This window comes from Peromyscus leucopus, chromosome 5 (assembly GCF_004664715.2).
Source record: "Peromyscus leucopus breed LL Stock chromosome 5, UCI_PerLeu_2.1, whole genome shotgun sequence".
NCBI classification, from domain to species: domain Eukaryota; kingdom Metazoa; phylum Chordata; class Mammalia; order Rodentia; family Cricetidae; genus Peromyscus; species Peromyscus leucopus.
Window position 1 is genome coordinate 48,815,638 of NC_051067.1, and position 22,873 is coordinate 48,838,510.

A 22,873-nucleotide genomic window follows, 5' to 3' on the forward strand; every position below is an offset into this window, starting at 1 on the left:
TTTTATCTCCCTGTGTGCATTGGCCCAGCCACGTCTATGGACAGGTAAAAAAGCACTCACCAAAAATGATATCATAGGAGGAAAGCATGTGTGGTCACCAGGTTCTGTTTCTCTTCCGCATGGTCTGCAGCAGCTAATACAAATGGTAGCAATAAGCACAGCCGTGTTTGCCCCCTTCTTTAGATGTTTCGTTACTCTTTGTGGGAAGGTAAGTATGTTTCGAAGGTGTTAAAGACAACCCACCTCCGGCAACCACACACACAATGAGTTTCACCTCTCTCTCACGGTGGTTTCCAGAGCAGAGAGCTCCCAGGCATGCGAGGGTGGGACTGGGAAGTAGGACAGCCCTGCTGTCTCTAGCATCTTTCAAAGTAACCTGTCTTCCTCAGAGCCAAGGTTTTGAGAGTCACAAACAAGACTAACAAAAATGGGGTGATGATCCTGATAGATGCCGTATGAACCCCCATGTTAACATGCTATATATACTTTCAAAAGCCCATGGAAGGATGCAGGGCACAAGCCCTCAATTGGACCATTAAAATATCCAGTTTCCAGGACTGGCAAGACGACTGAGTGGATAAAGGCATTTCCCAGCAAGCCTGATGACCTGACTTTGGTCCCTGGGCTCCACCTGGTGGAAGGAGAGAACTGACTCTCAAGAGTTGTCCTCTGACCTCAATATGCATTCCATAGAATGTGTGCGTGGGGCACACATTCCATGGAATATGTGTGTGGACACACACACACACACACACACTCCAACCACACACGCATTCATATACTGAATAAATGGGTAAAAAAAAATGTAATCCCCAAATTCCTATTCTGGGGTCATTTGAATGCTGTCCAGCTGCCCTAAGGTTCCGGGTCGTGGGCCCATGAAATGCGAAGCAAAGTGGTCGTGTAAGCTGATCAGTTCCTCCCTCCGTTCACCGTGGTTTCTCCTCTTCGCCTGTGTGTGTCTGTGTCCCGTGTTATTTTTGCCCCCTCAGACATTGTCAACACTCCCAAACCCGATGAAAGAGCCATCATGACTTACGTTTCCTGCTTCTACCATGCTTTCGCGGGAGCGGAGCAGGTACTCCTCCCTTGTGCACGCAGCGGCCTGCGCTGCTCTTCCGTGTGTGCGCGCGCGCGCGTGCGTGTTTCTGGGTGTGTGTCTGTGTGCTTCACATCTGACCTCGGAATCTCAGTGTTTCATAACGACCTAACACAGCAAGTTCCAAACTACAAGTCATTTTTTCTAACTTTAGACAATAACCAAAGTGTTTTTCTCTACTCTTTCCCCTTCTAAGATATTTCTTCTACTTTGTTAGAAATTTGTTAGAAACATTTGTCCATTCTGGGGCGCAGAGTGCCTTGGAGAGTGCGCTGCATGCATCAAGTGGCAAGGGAAGGTGACTAGGAGACATGAAGACTTCTCCCATGCTGCTTGTTCTCATTGGCCTGGAAATGACCCCTATTTAGTGGTTTGCTCCATCATTCAAGACTAATTGTACTTTTAGTCAAAGGGATAAAAAGGTTACAACCCCAGAAGCATTCACATACCTCAGGACAGTCTGAGGGACACTGTGAGAGAACAGTCATCCACCTGCTGCAGATTCACCTGTCCCGTTTACATGGGCAACCCATAAGGACTGGATGGGCAAAGTGTGCCTTGTTTCTTCCCTCTGTAAAGGCCACCGCGGAGAGGTGAGGGTAATTGGAATCAGCGTGGTCGGGAGGTTCAGGGCTCTAGAAGCCAGGCTTTGGGAAAGTATCCAGTTGGTTAGCTTCTCTGGGCCACATTGGACAAAGATGGATTGTCTTGGGCGGCACAGGGGTGTCCAGCCTGTCGCCCAAAGGTTGCAAAAGCATGCATATATTTACTTTGCCTGACATTGCAACATTATGTTGTCACCTACAAAGTCCACACTCAAGAACCATGCAATTGAGCTACACACACACAGTTTTTTTTCAAGTAGGATTGATGAGATGTCTCAGTGGGAAAGGTATTTGCTGCCAAGCCTGACAACCTGAGTTCAATCCCTGGGACCCGCATGGTAGAAAGAGAGAAGACACTACAAGTTGTCCTCTGGTATCCACATATGTGCCTTGGTACACATATATCTGTACGTACTTGTGCACAGTCTCTGTACATGTACACACACACACACACACACACACACACACACACACACTAAGTAAAATGTAACAGCAAACAACAATAAATAAAGCCAGCTATGGGGGTACACTCCTTTAATTTCACCACTTAGGAGGCAGAGGCAGGCAGATTTCTGTAAGTTTGAGGCCAGGCTGATCTACATATTGAGTTCCAGGGCAGCCAGAGCTGCATAGTAAAACTGTCTAAAAACAAATCTGAAGAGTTTACAATGTGATGTTGGGATACATTTATTGCTATCCTGGTTACATGTGTCACATGGGCCATGAGTTGGACACCCCTGCTTTAGGACAGGCACATACCTCTTCTTGATTCATTAGAGGAGCATATTATGAGACATGTGACCCAAGTTCCCTTCAAGATGATGACAGAGAACTATTTATTGCTTTGATGATTCCTCTTGTAGATTAAACAATGGATCAAACAACATCTTAAGGCAAACTTGTCTCTAGTATCCTAACTAGAAAGTTCTACCTGTTCCTGAAAAGAGCTGAGGTCTTTCCATGGATTCAAGGTCAATGACATGGTAACAGGACCCAATCACTTCAGCTCTGAGTTCTGAAGCCAGTGTCATCCCACCCCGTAGTGACAGGGTCAGTATTCAGGAGCATTTAGGTGGACAGTCAGGGACCTGAGATCTTGGTGTCCTTTGACCCACATATTTCTGTTACTAACTTGCTCAATGTTTTATAAAGCTTGTGCTTTAGACTAATGATATCTCCCCGTTATTCCCTACAGTGTATTCAGCCTGCCCTGTAAGTCTGTGTGAAAACTAAAAAAGGTGTGAACTGATTCATCCGCTCTCCCCCCCCCACCCTGACCCAGACTGCACCATTTTCAACACACCATCTCCTTCAGCCTGCCTTCCCTGACCACGTCCTGCTTTCTGTGTGTTTGCACGCGTACCCTTGTCGACCAGCCATCCTGTTTACCTATTGTGTTTTGCAGGCCGAGACAGCGGCTAACAGGATATGTAAGGTTCTTGCTGTGAATCAAGAGAATGAGAGACTGATGGAAGAATATGAGAGGCTAGCGAGTGAGGTAAAGGAAATGGGTGGCCCCAGCTCTGTCCACCTGCAGCCAGGGGTGAGGCAGAGACTGCCAACGGATTGTCCATGTTTATTTTTGTACTCTTCATCCCAGAGAGAGTGAAAGCAGAAAGCACACCTGGGCTCAGAGGTTGCTTATCCTGTAGCAACACGTCTAGTGCCAATGCGCCCCTCCCCCCCTACACACACAACCCCCATGGTCTTCGCAAAGACTGCAGAGCTTAGCCGTAGTCTGCATGTTTGGAGGTGTAGGAAGGGGACTCTAGTCTTAGCTCTGCCCCTGCAAGGTCAGACCCTCAAGGCAACATCACGCACCTTGTTTTTTTTTCCCCTGGCTTGTGGGCCACTGACATCATGTAGGATGCTCTTTTTGTCAAGAGCCCTATTCAGCAATGTGACCCCATGTGAAAGGAGTTTGCATAATCTTTTTGGAAGAGGAGGTGTGATGTGTGTGGGTGTACACAGGCCCAGAGTGGGATCTGAGGTCACCTTCCAGAACCTTAGAGCCTCAGGGATGCATTTCTGTGGCTCTCCATCCCAATTCTTGATTTGAGCAATGATTTTACAGGTTTTTTTTTTTTGTCCTTATCATAGCAGAGAGGGTACCAAGGCATCTTTGTTGTGCTTCTGTGTTCCTTTTGTGACACAAGCCAAGGCCAAGGGGCCCCAGAGCTGTGTCCTCAGAGACAGAACTCAGTAAAGAGCCATATTCAAGACCAGATAACTTAAACTACATTTTAAAAATAGTTTAAAAGGTTAAAAAAGAAAACAAAAATAAATACAAGACTAAATAATTTTTACCTTAACTTGATTGACCTGATATTGGTCTGTGCTATGAAAATTACCAGCCTAAGTGGGTTTAATCTTCCCAAATGGGCATTTGATGATGATTCAATCAAAGTAAACGAAATGGATACCTTCATGCTGCTGATACGAGGAAATTTTAGTTGTTTGATTCCCACTACGCTTTTTCCTTTTGTAATTTTTTGTTATTATTGCTGTGGAAAAAATCAAATTTGTTGGCAGTAAGGCCAGTCTCAAACTTCAAGAGTTTCGTATGTTCATCACAGGAAGATGGTTAATTGTCAGGAATTTTCCTACTTGTCGCATCATTAACTTAATTTTGCTCTCATTGCTGTGATAAACGAAAAAAAAAACACCTTAAAAAAAAAAACCTTACAAAAGTAACTTACAGGAGAAATGGTTTATTCTGACTCAAAGTTCCAAGGGGACTATTGTCCCCTTGGAAAAGGAGGCATGGCAACAGAATCCTGAGGTGAGCTGGTCACATTGCATCTACAGTCAAGAAGCAGAGAGAGATAGCCAGGCGGTAGTGGCACACACATCTTTCATCCCAGCACCTGGGAGGCAGAGTCAGGCGGATCTCTGTGAGTTCGAGGCCAGCCTGGTCTATAGACCAGGACAGGCACCAAAACTACACAAAGCAACCTTGTCTGGAAAAAAAAAAAAAGCAGAGAACAGGAAGGAAGGCCGGACTGTGAAAACCACAGAGTCTGCTTCCAGTGATTCACTTCTTCCAGTGAGCGGCTTCCTTCTAACACTTTCCTGAACAGCGCCACCTGCTGGGCAGCAAGTGTCCAGACACATAAGCCTGTGAGGGACATTCATATTCAATCTGCAAGTTTTTCGTTTACTCTTGTGAGAATGGTGGCATCATCATTGTAACTAGTTTTCATTCTAGTCTGCTGACACTTTCCAAGGGATCAGTACACATATTAGTAAATTAAAAAAATAAGTAAATAAAATAAAAGGGGGGCTGAGGAGATGGTTCAGAAGTTAAGAACCTGGCTGTTCTTCCTCAGGACCTGGGTTTGAATACAGTTTGAACTGTCTGTAGCTCCAGTTCCAGGAGCACTTGAACCCACTTCTGGCCTTTGAAGGCATGTGATGCACAGACACACCTGCGGGCAAAGCACTCATACACATAAAAAGTAAAATCTCAAAGAAAAAGTATATAAGTGACTAGGTGTCCAACAGGTCATCTCTGAGACCCCAGTGGTGACTCAGGAGAAGGGAAGATACTCATTTTGGGGAATTCATTACTCTTTTTACTTACTCATTGCTCATGGATTTTCATAAAAACTAGATGATAAATCCTCCTCTGGCCCAGAGTCTGTCTCAGGCTTATAGTACATGCTCTAGGAGTAAACTCATTAGACCTGAGCTTGTTTTTTCAATGAAACCTTTGACACGCAACCCAGTTCCTTGCTGAGCGTATCAACCCCATTCTTTGCTTTATTTCATTTTTCCTTTTAGAATTTGAAAGCTCCATCAGCATTTGTCCGCTCGTGTCTGGTTGCTGTGTTTCTTGTACATGTCACATTTTTGTCAAACACGACTTCGTGTGCTGACCTGAAGTTCAAGTTAAACCTGTGTGTGGTCTCATTGGGGTGGTCACTGTGGCCCTGGGTGGACACTGCTGTTCATTGTACCATGCACAGAGCTGTTTCCCCTTGAAGTCAGTGCAGTTGTGACCATGTTCAGTCCTTTGGGAGCCTGAGGGGAACTGGGTCTAGTCATTGGGCCCCTTTATTTTTGAACTGGGAGCAGTTTGCTAGTATTTTCAGCTCCACTTTTATGTTTGGAAACAGCTCTTGGAATGGATTCGGCGCACAATCCCCTGGCTAGAGAACAGGACACCTGAGAAGACCATGCAGGCCATGCAGAAGAAGCTGGAGGACTTCCGGGACTACCGTCGTAAGCACAAGCCCCCCAAGGTGCAGGAGAAGTGCCAGCTGGAGATCAACTTCAACACGCTGCAGACCAAGCTTCGGATCAGCAACCGGCCAGCTTTCATGCCCTCCGAGGGCAAGATGGTGTCGGTGAGTGCCACAGTTCAGCCCCCACTGCCTTTGGTCTACTGAGGAGGCCTTTACTTCCTGAGTGCGACTGTTAGTGAATGACCCGGCCATCACTCCATTTTTGTGGGTTGAGAGATTACCGAGGCTGAACCCCAAGACTTTGCATGTACAGGGCAAGCATACCACCTCTCAGCTACCTCCCCAGCCCTTTTCAGATCTTTCTTTCTTTCTTTTTTTAATCTTGCAGCCCGAGTCACTAGCAGCCAGAGTGCTTTATTTATACAAAATTAGGTAAGCAGGGACAGATTCACGTTGTTCCAAAACACAGATCATATCATTTTTGGTTTTGGACCTGTGTTTCACTTTTTCTTCTTCATCTTTTAGGCATCGTTGGTAAATTATGACAGAACAGATTTATCATTTCTAATCATTTTCCCTCAAGTTTTGATGGACTCTGGACTGACAGCTGGGGATCAAATCTTTCTTTTGAGAAATGGTCTTACGAAATTGGTAGGGTGACCTGGAGTTCATTAAGTTCCCCAGGCTGGACTCAAACTTACATCCCTCCTGCCTCAGCCTCCTGAGTAGCTGGGATTATCAGTGTGTGCCACCAAACTTGGCGTTTGTTACTGATACTCTACCCTCTCCCATCATGCAGTTCTTGGTTTCATGAGATGGTGCCCTGCAGGCTTTCAGCAACGGCTCTGCTCCTCCCCGCCTCCCAGACTTGCGACCTTGCCCTTGCCTAGGTTTCTCTATAATTCACACCATCTAGCTCTTCTTGGGCACTGCCCTTCCTGCCGTTACCACGGACCCTCCCCACCCTGTGGGACTTGGTCCACATTTGGAGGGGTGTCTGTGCAACCGATAAGAACAGCTGTGCTAATTTGAAAGGCCACCATGGTGATTTAGACATTTGGAAACCAAACCGGCGGGGTGGTTAGTTGTGCAGAAGAGACAAGAAAAGATTCAGCCAGAGGACATCACTGTCAGATACGTGTTGGAAGATTCATGGGAGCCATATGCGATACCTGTGGCCTCTAACATCTCTCGTTCCTCAGGACATTGCTGGTGCCTGGCAGAGGTTGGAGCAGGCTGAGAAGGGCTACGAGGAGTGGCTGTTGAATGAGATTCGGAGACTGGAGCGCTTGGAGCACCTGGCTGAGAAGTTCCGGCAGAAGGCCTCCACGCACGAGACGTGGGCCTATGGTAAGCGCGTGAGATTCCAGGTCCGATTTTACAGCATCTGAGTGTGGGCCCGGAAGAGGGCTCAGTGGATAGAGATGCTTGCGGCCAAGCCTGACACCCTGAGTTAGAACCAATTCCTGCAAATTGTCCTCCATCCTCCATAGACACACTGTGGCATGTGTACGCACTCACCACGCACACAACAAACACACACATACAACATACATATAAATAAATAATTGTAAAAAAATTTAATCCAAGTTTTGCTGGGCTTGGTGGTGTATATCTCTCTAATTCCAGCAGAAGGCTAAATCAGGAGGATCCTCAAGAGTTCCAGCTCAGCCTGGACTACACATTGAGTTCAAAGCTAGACAGGGCTCTAGAATAAGGTCTTGTTTCACAACAGTCAGGGGTTTGGAGAGATGGTTCATCAATTACAGCTGTGCTCTTTCCTGGCAGTACCCACAGCAGGGAGCTCATAACCCTTGTCACTCCAGCTGTAGGGCATCTGGTGACCTTTCCTGGCATCCACAAACACCTGCACATACATGCACACACCCACACAGAGACCCATACATACCTGACCACATAATTAAAACTAAAAATAAGCTGGGTGGTGGTGGTGCACGCCTTTAGTCCCAGCACTCAGGAGGCAGAGGCAGGCAGATCTCTGTGCATTCAAGGCCAGCCTGGTCTACAGAACAAGTTCCAGGACAGCCAGGACTACACAGAGAAACTCTGTCTTGAAAAACCAATAAATAAATAAAAATAAAAAAACAAATCTTAGAAACAAACAACAAAGAATGGACATACTGTAACTGTTTCCCTCCTAAGGCTTCTGTGAAGCATCAGTGAGTTCATATGATAAATGTTTCAGACAGTGTCTGACACATCCAAACTGCAATGTTGTCATTGTTCAATGTGCACATTTGCTTTCCATGTCCTGCTTTATAGAATTAAATTGTCACTAGTCAGAGAGTAAATGTAGATCTGGGTACCCGGTCATAACAGCACTAGGTTTAAGATACTTGCAGAGAGGGCTGGAAATGTGGCTCAGTTGGTGAGATGCTGGCTTAGCATCCACTAACAAAGCCCTGGATTCAATCCCCAGTAGCACATAAATTGGGTATAGTGGTACATGCCTATAATTCCAGCACCAAGGATGTAAAAGCAAAAAGATCAGAAGTTCGAGGTCATCCTTGGCTAAATACTGAGATCAAGGTCAATCTGCAACTCCTTGTCCAAACAAAAAATTAATAAAGAAAATCTTATGGAGGAATTAGTGGAGGTTCCAAGAAGGAAAGCTCTAGTGTTTAGAGTCAGAACAAGCAAACCAGGGCCACATTTCACCCCAGAGTGTAGCTTTCAGATAGAAAACCTGGGGCAAGAAAAACCGACTGATAGGCCATTTTTTGAGACAGGGTCCTGCTGTGTCACTCACACTCAACATGAATTCACAATGCTCTTGTCTCAGGCTCCGGGGTGCTGGGATTACAGGTGTGCACCACCGTGCCCGGCTAACTGAATAAGGGTTTTATTCAGTCGTCCCCTGTGGCTCATGGAATAATTCCCATCGAACTGTGTGTTGTGGTAGGAAAGAAGACATTTGTGATTTAGAATGATGCAGAATATACTTTGTAAAATGCATGCTTCTCCCACCCCACCACCTTTCCTGCTGGGCACCTCCCCTGTGAGCACCCAGGGGGCTAGCTGTTGCTTGCAGGCTGGTCCCTATCCTTCCTTGAAAGCTCAGTATTCTCTGAGCACATCCTGGTGTGGGGAAGCTGCTGTGTGACTTTGACTTTTCATGCTTATTTAATTGATTAATATATTTAGGCAATACTGGGACTTGAACTTATGGCCTTTGCATATCCTAGGAAAGCCCTCTACCACTGAGCTGCAGTCTTCTGTTTCCTTTTTTATTTTGAGACAAAGTCTGACAGAGTTGCCCAGGCAGGCCTTGAACTTGTGATCCTGCTGCCTCAAGCCTCCAGATTAGTTGGTGTAACAGACCTGGCCTCATGCTTCTTGCTGTTCCCCTTTGCAGGCAAAGAACAGATCTTGTTGCAGAAGGATTATGAGTCAGCGTCCCTGACGGAAGTGCGGGCCCTACTTCGGAAGCATGAGGCCTTTGAGAGTGACCTGGCTGCACACCAGGACCGCGTGGAACAGATCGCTGCCATTGCACAGGAGCTCAAGTGTGTGCTGGTACCCAGAGTGAAGGCCGTCGTGGGCTACGGGCACTGTGCAGGGTCTCCAGGGAGCAGGCTCTCTTCCCCGCTGAGTTCCAAGGGTCAGGCTGGAGCCCCCAGGGATGGTGATTTTGGTATCTAGAAATGTAAAAACAGGTTCAGCCTTGCTGTGCCAGAGTCCTTGGGTCCTCCCGTCCCTCACACTTGACCCTCATAGAAACTATTCTGCTTCCAAGGAAATGAGATGTCAGGGTGGAGGCCAAGGCCTAGCAGCCTGGCTCACACTGGGGCAGGCGGTAGGACCCATGGCTCATGCAGAAAGAAAGGCCAAAGAGAAGTCACTGCCTCAGCCCTGACGAAGCCATCTGCCTCACTTTTCTAAGTTTTGTTCTGTGGGAACAGATGTCGTGGTGCTTTTAGTAATCATTGTGCAGATGTTTTCTGCCTCTACTATATGCCTGTGATTCCTGGGATGTGTACAGTGTGTGTGGAGGGCAGAAGAGAGTGTTAGATCCCCTGAAGCTGGAGTTCCAGATGGTTATAAAAACTGGGTTCTGGGAAACGAACCCAGGTCCTCTGCAAGAGTAACCAATATTCTTAACTGCTGAGCCATCTCTCTGGCTCCACATCTGCAGAATTTTTATTGCCTATCACTTAATAATAAAAACAAAGTAATTAAAATGTACTTCAGTACGTTGCTCCCTGGTTCCTCACTTTTGAGGAGCATGAACCCCTTAATTAACAAATAGAGCTTCATAACACACCACATCTCAGGTTGGCCCATATAAATCCTTCATCTTTTCAGCCTCACATTATAGCTGGACCTTCTATCATGTTTTTATGCTGCTTGAATGTTGGCTCTTTGCTAATTAACAGCCACTCACTAATAAAATGAGGGCTTGAAAAGGACTCAAATTATTTAGTGTACTATAATGGCTCCCGTGAGTAATTGGAGCAGTCTTAAGTGTTGCCCATTAACTTTAAGCAATACTTTTTATATTATTATGACTGTTCTTCCTGGCATCTTTGGTGCTGTTTGCTCCACAGAGCTGAGGTGAAACCAGGCATGAGATTTAGGTTGTGTTCATCTAACTGTCAATAACATTCTTCTCCTTCCTGTCCATCCTAAAAATAAGTCAGACATTTTTATGCAGTTCTCAAAAGTACATAAAAATAGTCATTGTGAGCCCCAACTCCCCAAATGTAGGTGTCCATAGAGCCATTGTATAAGAGTCAGGGAAAATGGGGAGACTCCAGAAATAATCTCAGAGGGACGGCATTGGTGCTTCCATTGTGGTTTAGCAGGAAGTTCCTGCAGTGTTCACTCTTGCTTTTTGAGACAGGGTCTCTCTGTGTAGTCCTAGGTGTTCTGGAACTCTCTGTGTAGACCAGGCTGGCCTCAAACTCAGAAATCCCCCTGCCTCTACATCCCGAGTATTGAGATACTTTTTTTTAATAATAATTTTTAAAAATAATAGTGAATGGGAAGGTGCACACATGTATACCATCGTGTGTGTGTGTGTGTGTGTGTGTGTGTGTGTGTGTGTGTGTGTGCATATCAGAGGGAACTCCCAGGGGTTGGTCTTTGCCACCCACCTTACTGAGACAGGGGCTTTCTTGTTTCTGCTGCTGTACTGTGTAATGTAGGCCTCTAGTTTTTCTCTTGTCTCCCTCCCATTATGCCATAGGAGTCCTGGGATTACAGGCATGTGCCATTTAGCTTTTTATGTGGGTTCTGGGGACTGAACTTGGGTTGTCAGACTTACATAGCTAGCATTTTTACCTGGGGAGCTATATCCCCAGACTCCTTAATTACTTTTTCATGTATGTTGTCAAAATGCCTGACAGAAACAACTTGAAGGGGGAAAAAGTTTATTTTTGCTCACAGTTTCATAAGGATTTCAGTCAATCAGGACAGAAAAGACCAGGAAACTGGGAGAGCTAGTGGATTTCTTTTCTTTTTCTTTTCTGCCCCTGCCTCCCGAGGATGGGATTGAAGGCATGTGCCACCATGACCTAGCGTATCTTAGGATTTCTATTGCTGTGATGAAACATCAGGACCAAAAGCAACTTGGGAAGGAAACGATTTATTTCAGCTTACATGTCCTGATCACATGTCCTGAAATCATAGGCCATCATGAAGCAAAGTCAGAGCAGAACTTAAGCTGGGGAGGAACCTGGAGACAGAAACTGATGCAGAGGCCGTGTGGGAATGCTGCTACTGTCCTGCTCCTCCTGGCTTGCTCAGTTTGTTTTCTTTCTTTCTTTTTAAATTGTTTCTTTTTATTAGATTTATCTTTTATTTTATGTTTGAGTGTTTTATCTGTGTGTATGAATGTGTACTACTTGTGTGCTTGGTGACTATGAAGATTAGATGAGGGCATTGGACCCCTGGAATATGGAGTTAGGAATGGTTGTAAAACTACCGTATGGGTGCTAGGATTCGAACCCATGTCCTTTGAAAGAGCAACAAGTGCTCTTAACCACTGAACCACCTCTCTGGCCCCTCAATTTTTTTTTAATGTATCCCGGAACAACCACCCACAATGGGCCTGGCCCTCCCACATCAATTATTGATCAAGAAAATGCCCTACAAGCTTGCCTGCAGGCCAGTCTTATGGAGCCATTTATTCAATTGAGGTCCACCCCTCTCTGCCCCCTCTCAGATTACTGTAGCTTGCGTCAAGTTGACTTGAAACTAGCCAGCACATCTAGAGTAGAGCCAGAGATGAGGATGACCTTCTAAGGCCCACTCCTGGTGACTCACTGATGCCACCAGACTCCACCTTCTTCAAATTCATGCAACTAGCCGGGGCCTAGGCATTCAAAACATGAAACCATAAAGGACATTTCAGATTGAATTATTCAGAAACTTCTGAGAAAGACTTGTCTCTTTATGTTTACTCTTGAATGAACTACTGCCTTTCTACTTCATATCAGTGTTGTATAGCTGCTCGGAGACATTGACTAGATTTGTCTTTTGATTTATAAACCAAAGTAGACACGAGACTCTTAGTCAGCCTTGGTGTAGTTGTAGATAGCTGGTGCTTGCTCTTAAGAACTGGACGAGCTTTAATGAGGTGACAGGGAGCTTCTGTTCCTACCAGAATGTTCTGGAAGAACACTCAGATAACAATCGTATGCATTTCCTCTGTGCAGCAACACAAACAGCAAAGTCAGTAAACATGAGCTAGTATATGAAAAAAGAAAAGGCGGTGTGTGTGAGACAGGGTAAAAGTGCTTGTGGCCAGGCCTGATGACCTGAGTTCAGTGCCCAGGATCCACGTGGCACCAAGAGAGAGCTGACACTTGCAGGCTGACCTCTGACCTCCATTGCACTTGTGTCGTGTGTGTGTGTGTGTGTGTGTGTGTGTGTGTGCACATACACTTTTATTTATAAATAAATGAATATGCAATAAAAATTTTTAGAGTAGTGGACAACTACTGCCTTAACTCAAAGTTGAATAAGCAGAGAAACAAACTAACAAACTAGAGCCTCAAGGGCATGGTTTATAGGGGAGCAGGGCACTTCTCGGGCTGTTTTTAAAGAAGCCGCCTGCAAATGCCTTCTGGTCTTTACATTCTTGCTCTCTTCTTAGCCGAGGAGGGTGGTTGGGTTTTATGCAGGACTCAGACGTTTATCCCTGAGATGAGGGTAACTTTCACCCAAGCTTTTCCTTTTGTTCTGTTCTTTCTACCACACTGGAGGCATCCACCAGTCCAAAGAGTTGTTGTCCCTAAATGGAAGAGCTCCATACTGCCCAGTTTTAGAAGTCTCTCTGTGCTCAGTCATGTCCCCGCACCCTCCTGGACTGGTCACTCAGTAGGCAGCAAGCTGCGTGCCCTTCTAGAGGAGCCAAGGACACAGAACCCTGCAAGCGGACACCTCCTTCCCTGTGACTCATTTTTATGTTCCAGTCACCATGGCTGCAGCTTGCTCTCTGGACTGACCTGGGTCAGATAGTTGGCTTTCCTTGTAGTTTCCATTTAAAAGTCATGCTCTCAGGAGGCCTCAGAGAGGACACAGGGAAGGAAAGCCAGCCAGAGGCATCGAGAAGACAGTGGTGCCTGTTTTAAGAACTGTGACTATCATGATTTTTAGTAATTTTTATGATTTATGCCAAGTGATAAATACTTCCAACAGGGACAGTTCACAAAACCCTGAAAGTTTCTACCAGTTTTCCATACATTGGTATTTTGCATATGTGTATGTATGAGGTGGAGACCAGGGGTCTCTGAGAGATGTGGAGAGATGTTTTCACCAGTCACTATCCACATTTTTTTAAAGACAATTTCTGAACAGCCAGAGGGCTTGCATGCATGATTCAGCTATGCCAGCTGCCTAGTGAGCCCCAGGGATCCCCTTCTCTGTGTTAAGTGGTGATCACAGCAGCACATTTGTGGAGGTCAGGGGACAACATAGGCATGAAACTCAGGTTGTCAAACTTGGTGGCAGGTGCCTTTAGCAGCTGAGCCATCTCTCCAGCCTCCCCACCGGCTTTCTATTAGGTCTTTTAAAAAAGGCATGGGGGTCGGGGGAAGACAGCAGGAGATAGCATCAGTGGAGTGCCTGCTGTGTACGCATGAGGACCTGAGTTTGATCACCTGAACCCATTTCAAAAACCTGGCACAGGGGCTGGAGAGATGACTCAGTGGCCGAGTGCTCGATGACCTGCTCTTCTGGCCTCCACAGACGCGCGCGCACGCACACGCACACGCACACGCACACGCACACGCACACACACACACACACACACACACACACACCTCTTCCCTGTTTATCTCCCTCACACCATTAATCTTGCTTGCTTGCTTTTCCTAGTGAACTGGACTATCATGATGCTGTGAATGTCAATGATCGTTGCCAGAAGATTTGTGACCAGTGGGACAGATTGGGAACGCTCACCCAGAAGAGGAGGGAGGCCTTGGAGGTGAAGAGCTTGAAGATCTATTGACTTGAAAACTCCTACTAGAGACTCCATAATGAAACCAATGGTGTTAATTGTTTCTCCGTGGCCTCGTGCAGAGAAAACCAAACATTCTCCAGTAAATGGAGTCTTAAGAAGAATGTGGAAAGTGGGAGTCAGAGGACCGAGGGAGGCTGGTGGCTTTGTGCTGGAATGTATCAAGTCAGCAGCAAAACGTATTTTTTCAATTTTAGAATGTTTGAGGGATTATGGTTGAAGCCGTTTGTTAAGTAGCAAGCACTACAGATTTCCCAAAGTTCATTTGAAATTTTTTAAAGACTCATACATTATTTTTAATTTATGTGCATGAGCATTTTGCCTATATGTATGCCTGTGTACCGCTTGTGTGCCTGGCACCTTTGGAGACCAGAAGGGGGCATCGTATCTCCTGGACTTGAAGCTACAGATGGTTATGAGCTATCATGTGGGTGCTGGGAATTGAACTCAGGTCCTCTGGAAGAGCAGTATAAGCTCTTAACCACTGAGTCATCTCTCCAGCTCCACCGAAGTTCTGCTGTGTCAACAACTGACTCAGGATATCAGCCCATCTTGAGATGTGTACCTGGGAAATGGCAACAGATAGGGAAGGGAAAAAATGCTAGAAAATAAGTCAGGGGATATAGTTCAGTTGGTAAAGTGCTTGTCTCGTACACTCAAAGGCCTGGGATCACTTCCTCGCATCCCATAAACTATATTGTTAACAGTGACTAATCAAAACTCAGGAGGTAGACGTAGAAGGATCAGAAGTCCAAGGCTATCCTTAGCTGTGTAGAAAGTTCAAGGCAAAGCTGGGCATAGTGGTACACGCCTTCCATTCCAGCACTCAGGAGGCAGAGACAGGCAGATCTCTCTGAGTTCAAGGCCAGCCTTGTCTACATAGTGAGCTCCAGGATAGCCAGAGCTACGAAATGAGACCCTGTCTCAAAACAAAACATACAAACAAAAAGAAAGAAAGAAGTTTAAGCAAGCCTGGGATACATGAGACTTTTAATAAGTAAATAATTCGCTGCTTTAGCTGAAAAAAAGTTGTATATCTGTGAATTTTCTAGAGGAGCACTTCAGATACTGTAAACATGAGACTGCTCTGGATGATATTAAATGCTTCTTTAACTCAAAAGGCCCCCAGGGAATAAACTCAGTGGTAGAGCACTTACCTAGCATAGCCAAGGCCATGGTTTCTGTCCCCAGCACCAAAACTAAGCAAACAGAGAAGGCCTCTCAGAGACAGGGAGGGTTTACCGTCACTCCAGCAGCAGCTAGTATAAACAGCAGGATATACCTTATTGATCTGGAGACATATTTACATGTGTTTGCACATCTCAGGGCTTTAAAAAGTGTATTTAATCTTCAATAACACTCACTTCTACTTAATCTTCAGAGAACTGAGAAATTGCTAGAAACAATTGACCAGTTGCACCTGGAGTTTGCCAAGAGAGCTGCACCATTCAACAACTGGATGGAGGGCGCCATGGAGGACCTGCAGGACATGTTTATTGTCCACAGCATTGAGGAGATCCAGGTGAGGGGACTCGAACCCAGTATTCTTTCAATTAGTGTATATTTGTTGTATAAAGTGATGTGTTTGTTCAAGTATTTCCTGCACCCAGGTCTTTAGTCTGCATTACCCTCTCCTAACCCCACTTCTGCCCGTCTCCTTCCTTTCCTCAAATAGTCTCTCTTCTGTTTTCATGTCACATGTGTGCACGTGTGTATGTGCCTCAATATGTGTATAACACCTAGGTTCTGGGCTGGTAAGATGGCTTCGTTGGCAAAGGCACTTGGCCTCAGTCCTGACAGTCTGAGTGCAACCAGCAGAATCCACATGGGGGAAGGAGAGAACTGACTCCCACAAGTGTCCTCTGACTTCCACACACATTCTGTGTCATGCATGAACCCGAACTCACACCACACAGAGAGAGAGAGAGAGAGAGAGAGAGAGAGAGAGAGAGAGAGAGAGAGAGAATCTGTAAAAAGGGAAAATAAAAGCCGAGCAATGGTGGTGCACACCTTTAATCCCACCACTCAAGAGGCAGAGGCAGGTCAATCTCTGAGTTCAGGCCAGCCTGGTCTACAGAGTGAGTTCCAGGACAGCCAGGGCTACACAGAGAAACCCTGTCTCAAAAAAATAAAATAAAATAAACAGAACAAAAAGGAAAATAATAAGGGTCCAGATTGAGGAAGGCACCTGATGTTGACCTCCGGTTCACACCGTGTGCACACAAGCATTCATGTCACCACATATGCACACATACAAGAACCTCCAAACAGCACCCCTGCTGCCTGCCAACCTAAAGTGTCTTACTCTTATATTTCTCCAGAGCACTCAGTTAAGTCTATAAATAAGACCTGCTGGCTTTGATGTTAAGAAGAACAGCTACTGTCAAGTACCCAGGACCCAGTTTATTCATAATCCATTTATGGTGAATGTGAGATATAATAGACTATAAAGAAAACATACATTTGTAATTCTCTTCTCAGTAAAATTGATATGTCATGAGGGCTGGCTTTAGTCAGTAAAGTGTTGCTTTGTGGGTACAAATTCGTGAGTTCATTCCCTAGAATCTACATTTTTAAAAAAATGAACAAATTGGGCATGATATTACATGCTTATAATCCCAGTGCTGGGGAAGTGGAGATAATCTGGGACTAGGTGGTCAGCCAGACTAGTCTAATCAGAGAGCCTCCAGGCCAGCGAGACCTCCTGTCTCTACATACATATGAACACACATACAGAGTTCACACTAAAAGTCTGGGTGTGGTGGTACATGCCTGTACTCCCAGAAGCTGGGAGCAAAGAAGGAGAATCAGGAGTTCAGGGTCATACGTGACGACATAGCAAGTCAAAGCCGGTCTGGCTACATGAAACCTCGCCTAAAAATAAATGAATGTACAGGTGACACCCCTGTCATATTGGTTCTCTGCCCTGTTCCCTGGCCTAGAGTCTGATCACCGCACACGAGCAGTTCAAGGCTACGCTGCCTGAGGCTGATGGGGAGCGGCAGTCCATCCTGGCCATTCAGAATGAGGTGGAGAAGGTGATCCAGAGCTACAGCATCCGGATTAGCTCCAGCAACCCCTACAGCACCGTCACCATGGATGAGCTGCGAAACAAGTGGGACAAGGTGGGTAGCTGGGGGCTGGCTGTGGTTTGAGGGAAGGACAAGGTGAGCAGCCATGGGCTGGGTATGAGATGAGGGCAGAATTAGGTGAACAGCTGGCCGTAGACTGGATGAGTGATGGGAGAAAGGGTTGAGGGAAGAAGGAAGACCTAATTCAGTTTCACCCTCAGACTTTCCTTCCTTCCGGGTTTGTAGATGTGTTAAATTGTCCTGTTGTTTAGCAGCTGCTGTGATTTGTGGGGAAAGAAAATAGAAGTTATTTTCCTTAAAGAAAATACTATAAATTTTGGCAAAGATATTAATACTGTCAGGGAAACATTTTCAAACCTTGGCCTGAGAGGGCTCAGTGGGTGAAGGCCCTTGCTGTACAAGCCTGGGGACCCAATGCCCAGATCCCACTTAAAGGGAGGAGAGAACCAACTCCACAAAGTTCTCCTCTGACTTGCACATGCGTGCGGCAGCATGTGTGTGCATGGAACACATGCATGCATGCTCACACACTCACTTGCACATGCACACACACTGTTAATGATAGTGACCATAACTGGTTCTACTGAATCCTGTGTGCATCTGATGCTCACGTTCATAGATAAAGGAAATGCTGACTTTCAGTCAGGGAAAGTGAAGGCTTTCCCACATTCAAGTTCATGATTCTGTGCTGTGGTCCCAGCCCCCATGGGCTTGGTGCTGCAGGAAGAGGCCCTTTTCTTAAACACCCGTGACTAAGCTGTTCTTTCAATAGTCCCTTGGTGTCATAAGGTAACTGTCAGAACTAGTCCCTTGAGCAGGGACTCCCATTCCCCTCTGTTCCCACAGCCTCTTTCCTCCCCTCCCCCCCTGCTTGCCCCTTCCTCCCTCTCCAAACCCTAGAGTCCTAATATCTGACGGTGAGCTCATCCTGTGGTCATTCCTGTGAGGCCAGAGCTGGCCTCTCACCCTGCTATCCTTGGGCTCTGACAGGTGAAGCAGCTGGTGCCCATCCGGGATCAGTCCCTGCAGGAGGAGCTGGCTCGCCAGCATGCTAATGAGCGTCTGCGGCGCCAGTTTGCTGCCCAGGCCAATGCCATTGGGCCCTGGATCCAGAACAAGATGGAGGTAGGTGGTATCCTTCCTGGAGCCTTCCGGAGCCTGGACTTGGTACTGAGCTTCAGAACAGCACATCCCTGCCTTGTTTCCTGTCTGCCCCACGTTGTCTGTGACCTTTGTCTCTCCATGCCAAGGGCTGTTGGAGAGGTCAGAGTGTAGGGAGAGGCACACTGAGAGAGGGGCGTTCCCACTGCCATCTCCCATCAGTGACAAAGCCCTTTCTCAGGTTCGGTCTCACCAGGAGCTAGACTTTTAAACCATCCCTCTCTAAAGAGGGCAGGTGAAGACTCACACACACTTTGTGTTTCTAGAACATTCAAGGCACAACAGCGTTGGAATGAATGGCCCTGAGGGTCTGGCTTCATTTTATAGCTTTTCAACAATAGCTAGGAGATATTTTCTGTCTCCCCTTTGGGATAAAATGTTAACTTGTAGAGGTATAAGCACCTAAAATTGTAAGAAATTCTCCCCAGTGGTCTGATACCTATCTGGCAGCTCTGCCGACGTCTGTCAGTCCTAGGGCCCCCAGCACCACAGTCAATGTGCTCAGAACATGTCTCCACCCTTCAAGAACGCCAGCGGGACTTTCCTTACTCCCGCTTTGGATCATGGTGGTTGATTTTCTTTCCCCGTTCTCTAGACAGACACGAACTCCACCTAATTTCATCTTGTGATCTTGTCACCAATCTGTCTGGGAACATCTAGTGCCTTGGGCTGCCTGGTGTGGATATGGCCACTGGCACAAAGCCAGAGGCCCTTTCTCTGTCTGTCTCCATGCTCACTGTCTGCCTCCAAGCACCCTCTATCCACCCGCCCCCCCTCCCAGAGTGCCCCCTCACTTTCCTCTACTTGCCTCCTGCTTACCCCTGGGAGACTGCCCCCCTCACTGAGTGCCCCTCTTACCCCACACATAGGAGATCGCACGGAGCTCCATCCAGATCACAGGGGCCCTGGAGGACCAGATGAACCAGCTGAAGCAGTATGAGCACAACATCATCAACTACAAGAACAACATCGACAAGCTGGAGGGTGACCACCAGCTCATCCAGGAGGCCCTGGTCTTCGACAACAAGCACACCAACTACACCATGGAGGTATGACGGGCGCACAGGCAGGCTGCGCTTTGCCACCGACCTTGACACCTGCTCAGCTTGTTTCCTCACACACGTCTCCCTCTCTGTTTGTGGAAAATGCTGTACATGTGAACACTAGAGAGATTTATGTCTTCCTACTTACCGGGTATGGAAGAGCACTGTGAACTGTTACCAGTGCCAAACAATAGTTAATTGTCAACCTTCTTATTACTGCCACAGTGAAGTCATTACACTTCTTTGGAGGGGTTACCAGAACTTAAATTGTCCTCATTTCTTCCCATTGTGTTTTGGTTAGGTTTTTTGTTTGTTTGTTTTTTGTTTTCGTTGTTCTTGCTATTGTTTTTGAGACGTGGTATTATATGCCCCAAATGCTCCTGGATCTGACTGTGTAACTGAGAATTATCTTGAACTTCTGAGCCTCCTGCCTCCACCTCCTATGTGTGGTGATTATAGGCCTGTGCCACCATGCCCATTTATTATTAGTTATTTTAAAAATTAGCATATAAAGTCAAGACTGTCCCCATTTCTGCCAGTCTGGTTCAATTTGATGTCCCTGGGAGCCATTGGGTATAACCCAGTGCCCATCCAGCTATTTGGTAAGTGGGAAGATGTCTTTAGTGACAGATAGACCACATGTTGAATATTTAATCTCCATAGTGTGGGCTTGGAAATATAGTTTAGTCATAGAGCACTTGCCTAGCATGTGCAAGTTTCTAGCTTTACCCCCAGTTCCAAATATATGAAATATAAATAAATCTGTCCTATTATGCAAAGGGCCATTTTGTAGATTGTCATTTGTAAAATTCTGGTCTCACTTCTTAACGTTTCCCACACTGTAGAGAATCTTGCAAAAATTGAAAAAGTGGAAATGTTTTTAAGTCTGGGAAAGTCAGGCAAGTAGAGAGATGGATGGCTCAGCAGGTAAAGGCATTTACCGTAAAGCCTGACAACCTGAGTCGAGTCCCAGGAATCCATGGAAAGGTAGAGGGAGAGCTGACTCCCAATTTTCCCTGTGATCGCTGCACATGCACCCTCACCACACTGATAATAATAATAATTAATAAGATAAGTATAGAAAACCTATACCAAGCTGTGCTTACTTCCTGCTTGTTTGAGTCACCCTCCTTCTGTGACATTGGTGCACTAGAACCTCCTTGACCTAGTGATTGTTGGTCCTTCTCCTTGGTAGCACATCCGCGTTGGATGGGAGTTGCTGCTGACAACCATTGCCAGAACCATCAACGAGGTGGAGACCCAGATCCTGACAAGAGATGCGAAGGGCATCACCCAGGAGCAGATGAATGAGTTCAGAGCCTCCTTCAACCACTTCGACAGGGTACTTCTCTCTCTCTCTCTCTCTCTCTCTCTCTCTCTCTCTCTCTCTCTCTCTCTGTCGTTGTTTGAAAGGCAATTATATCTGGAATAACATGCATACTGTCACTTTGAGTCCTTAAAGTCTCATGTATCCCAGGCTGGCTTTAAGCTCCCTATGTGGCTGGGGATGACCTTGAACTCCTGGTCCTCCTGCCTCTACTTCCTAAGTACTGAGATGATGGCAGGAGTGTGCCATCATACCTGGCTAGTCACTTCAAGTCTTGCTGCTCCAAAAACTTCACAAGGAAACTGAGTGACACCAAGGGAACTAGCTATCAAACAAGCAGTGGTGACTCCTGATGCCATGCCAAGTGACAGTGCATCAGGGCTTTTGCTTTGTTTCCTGGGGCTGGGGATTAGCTCAGTGGTAGAGTGCTCAAATATGAAGCACGAGGACCTGGGTTCAGTCCTCGGCTTGGGAGAAAAGGGGGAAAAAAGTCAAAATCTACAAAAAAAGATCAAACAAACAAACAAATGAACCAAAACAACAATGTAACTTACTTTGTTTCCTGCAGACCCTTTAACTGGGACACTACAGTTAACATCAAAGCTTAACTACCCTTAGTGAAAGCACCTGCCTGGGCTGGAGACGTGGCTCGGTGGTGAAGAGGTCTCCTGTTCTTGCAGAGGACCTGGATTCAGTTCCCAGCACCCACACAATGGCTCACAACCAGCTGTAACTCAGGCTTCTGACCTTTGAGGGCCCATGCATACATGTAGTATAAACATGTACACACAGGCACACAAACATAAACATTAAGTAAATAAATGAATATAAAATGTTTTTTAAACGTAGAAAAGGTTTATTTACATTAAACATTGGAAACAAAGAAAGTTTTCTTGGAGTGTGTTGGGGTAAGAGATCAGATGTTTAGGTTACTTCATGTTCTCATTAACAAGATGGGGCCTTGCATGAGGGAGCAGAGGCAGGAGGATCTCTATGAGTTCCAGACCAGCCTGGTCTACATAGTAAGTTCCAGCACAGCCAGGACTACATAGTGAGACCCTGTCTCAATAAATAAAAAAAGAAAAGAGAAAGAGAGAAAAAACAGTCAAATGGGATGGCAGGGCCATGGAGGCTGTGGATGGAGAGCTTCCTCCAATGGGCATCTGAGTTGCTGAATGTCATAAAGAGCAGGAGTGATATTACCAGAGTTGTGTTTCCGGAGAGGCTCATCAAGATGCTAGACGGGAATGAGTGTGTGTTTGTGTGTTGGAGTGAAGGTCTGAAATGGAGCAGAAGTCTGCAGAGCTTAATGACTAGATTTGAAGGCTGTGTGAGGGAAAAGTGATAGGTGACACAGTCACCCCAAACTCTGAGGGCAAGAGGGGAGTGCTCATGTGCCATGTCCAGTAAGCCAACCCTGCTACCCCAGCAGTGGGAGGCCAGTTTCAGAGCAAAGCCAGGGAGTGTGCACAGAACGATCTTCTCCAGCAAGTGACCATCTGAGACGAAGAGAGAGAGGTTCCCACCTACAGAGCTATTGCTCTAAAGCGGGCGCAAGAGCCAGAGCAGGGCACCAAGGGAAGTAGACAGAGGAGGGATAAGGCAGAGCGCAGGGCTGCAGAGTGGCTGACCCTGGGGAGGGCTAGACCCACAGGCCTGAGCGCCAACACAGGCCTGAGCGCCAACACAGGTTCCATTCCTAGAAGACAGAACTTCTACTATTAGGTCTCCGAACTGGCCATTTCCTGAGTGAACAAAATCAACCGAATTACCAATAAAGTCATGTACGTGTTTGAATGTTAGCCGTCCCCCTCACAACCCTGAGACATGTACAAAGGAGCACTTTCCATCCTGCTCAGGATTTTGCATCAGCT

General features: G+C 46.3%; 1 protein-coding gene across 1 annotated transcript in view; it reads left to right on the forward strand.

Annotated features, from left to right (window-relative positions):
- Actn2 (actinin alpha 2) overlaps nt 1-22,873 on the forward strand; it is a 72,764-nt gene that overhangs the window by 45,893 nt on the left and 3,998 nt on the right. Inside the window, exons 8-18 of the mRNA XM_028859692.2 lie at nt 993-1,078; nt 3,110-3,202; nt 5,823-6,053; nt 7,094-7,241; nt 9,268-9,418; nt 14,235-14,343; nt 15,758-15,898; nt 17,319-17,501; nt 18,459-18,593; nt 19,499-19,678; nt 20,868-21,014. Of these exons, the coding sequence (XP_028715525.1) occupies nt 993-1,078; nt 3,110-3,202; nt 5,823-6,053; nt 7,094-7,241; nt 9,268-9,418; nt 14,235-14,343; nt 15,758-15,898; nt 17,319-17,501; nt 18,459-18,593; nt 19,499-19,678; nt 20,868-21,014 (1,604 nt within the window). The remainder of the gene's footprint in view (nt 1-992; nt 1,079-3,109; nt 3,203-5,822; nt 6,054-7,093; nt 7,242-9,267; nt 9,419-14,234; nt 14,344-15,757; nt 15,899-17,318; nt 17,502-18,458; nt 18,594-19,498; nt 19,679-20,867; nt 21,015-22,873) is intronic.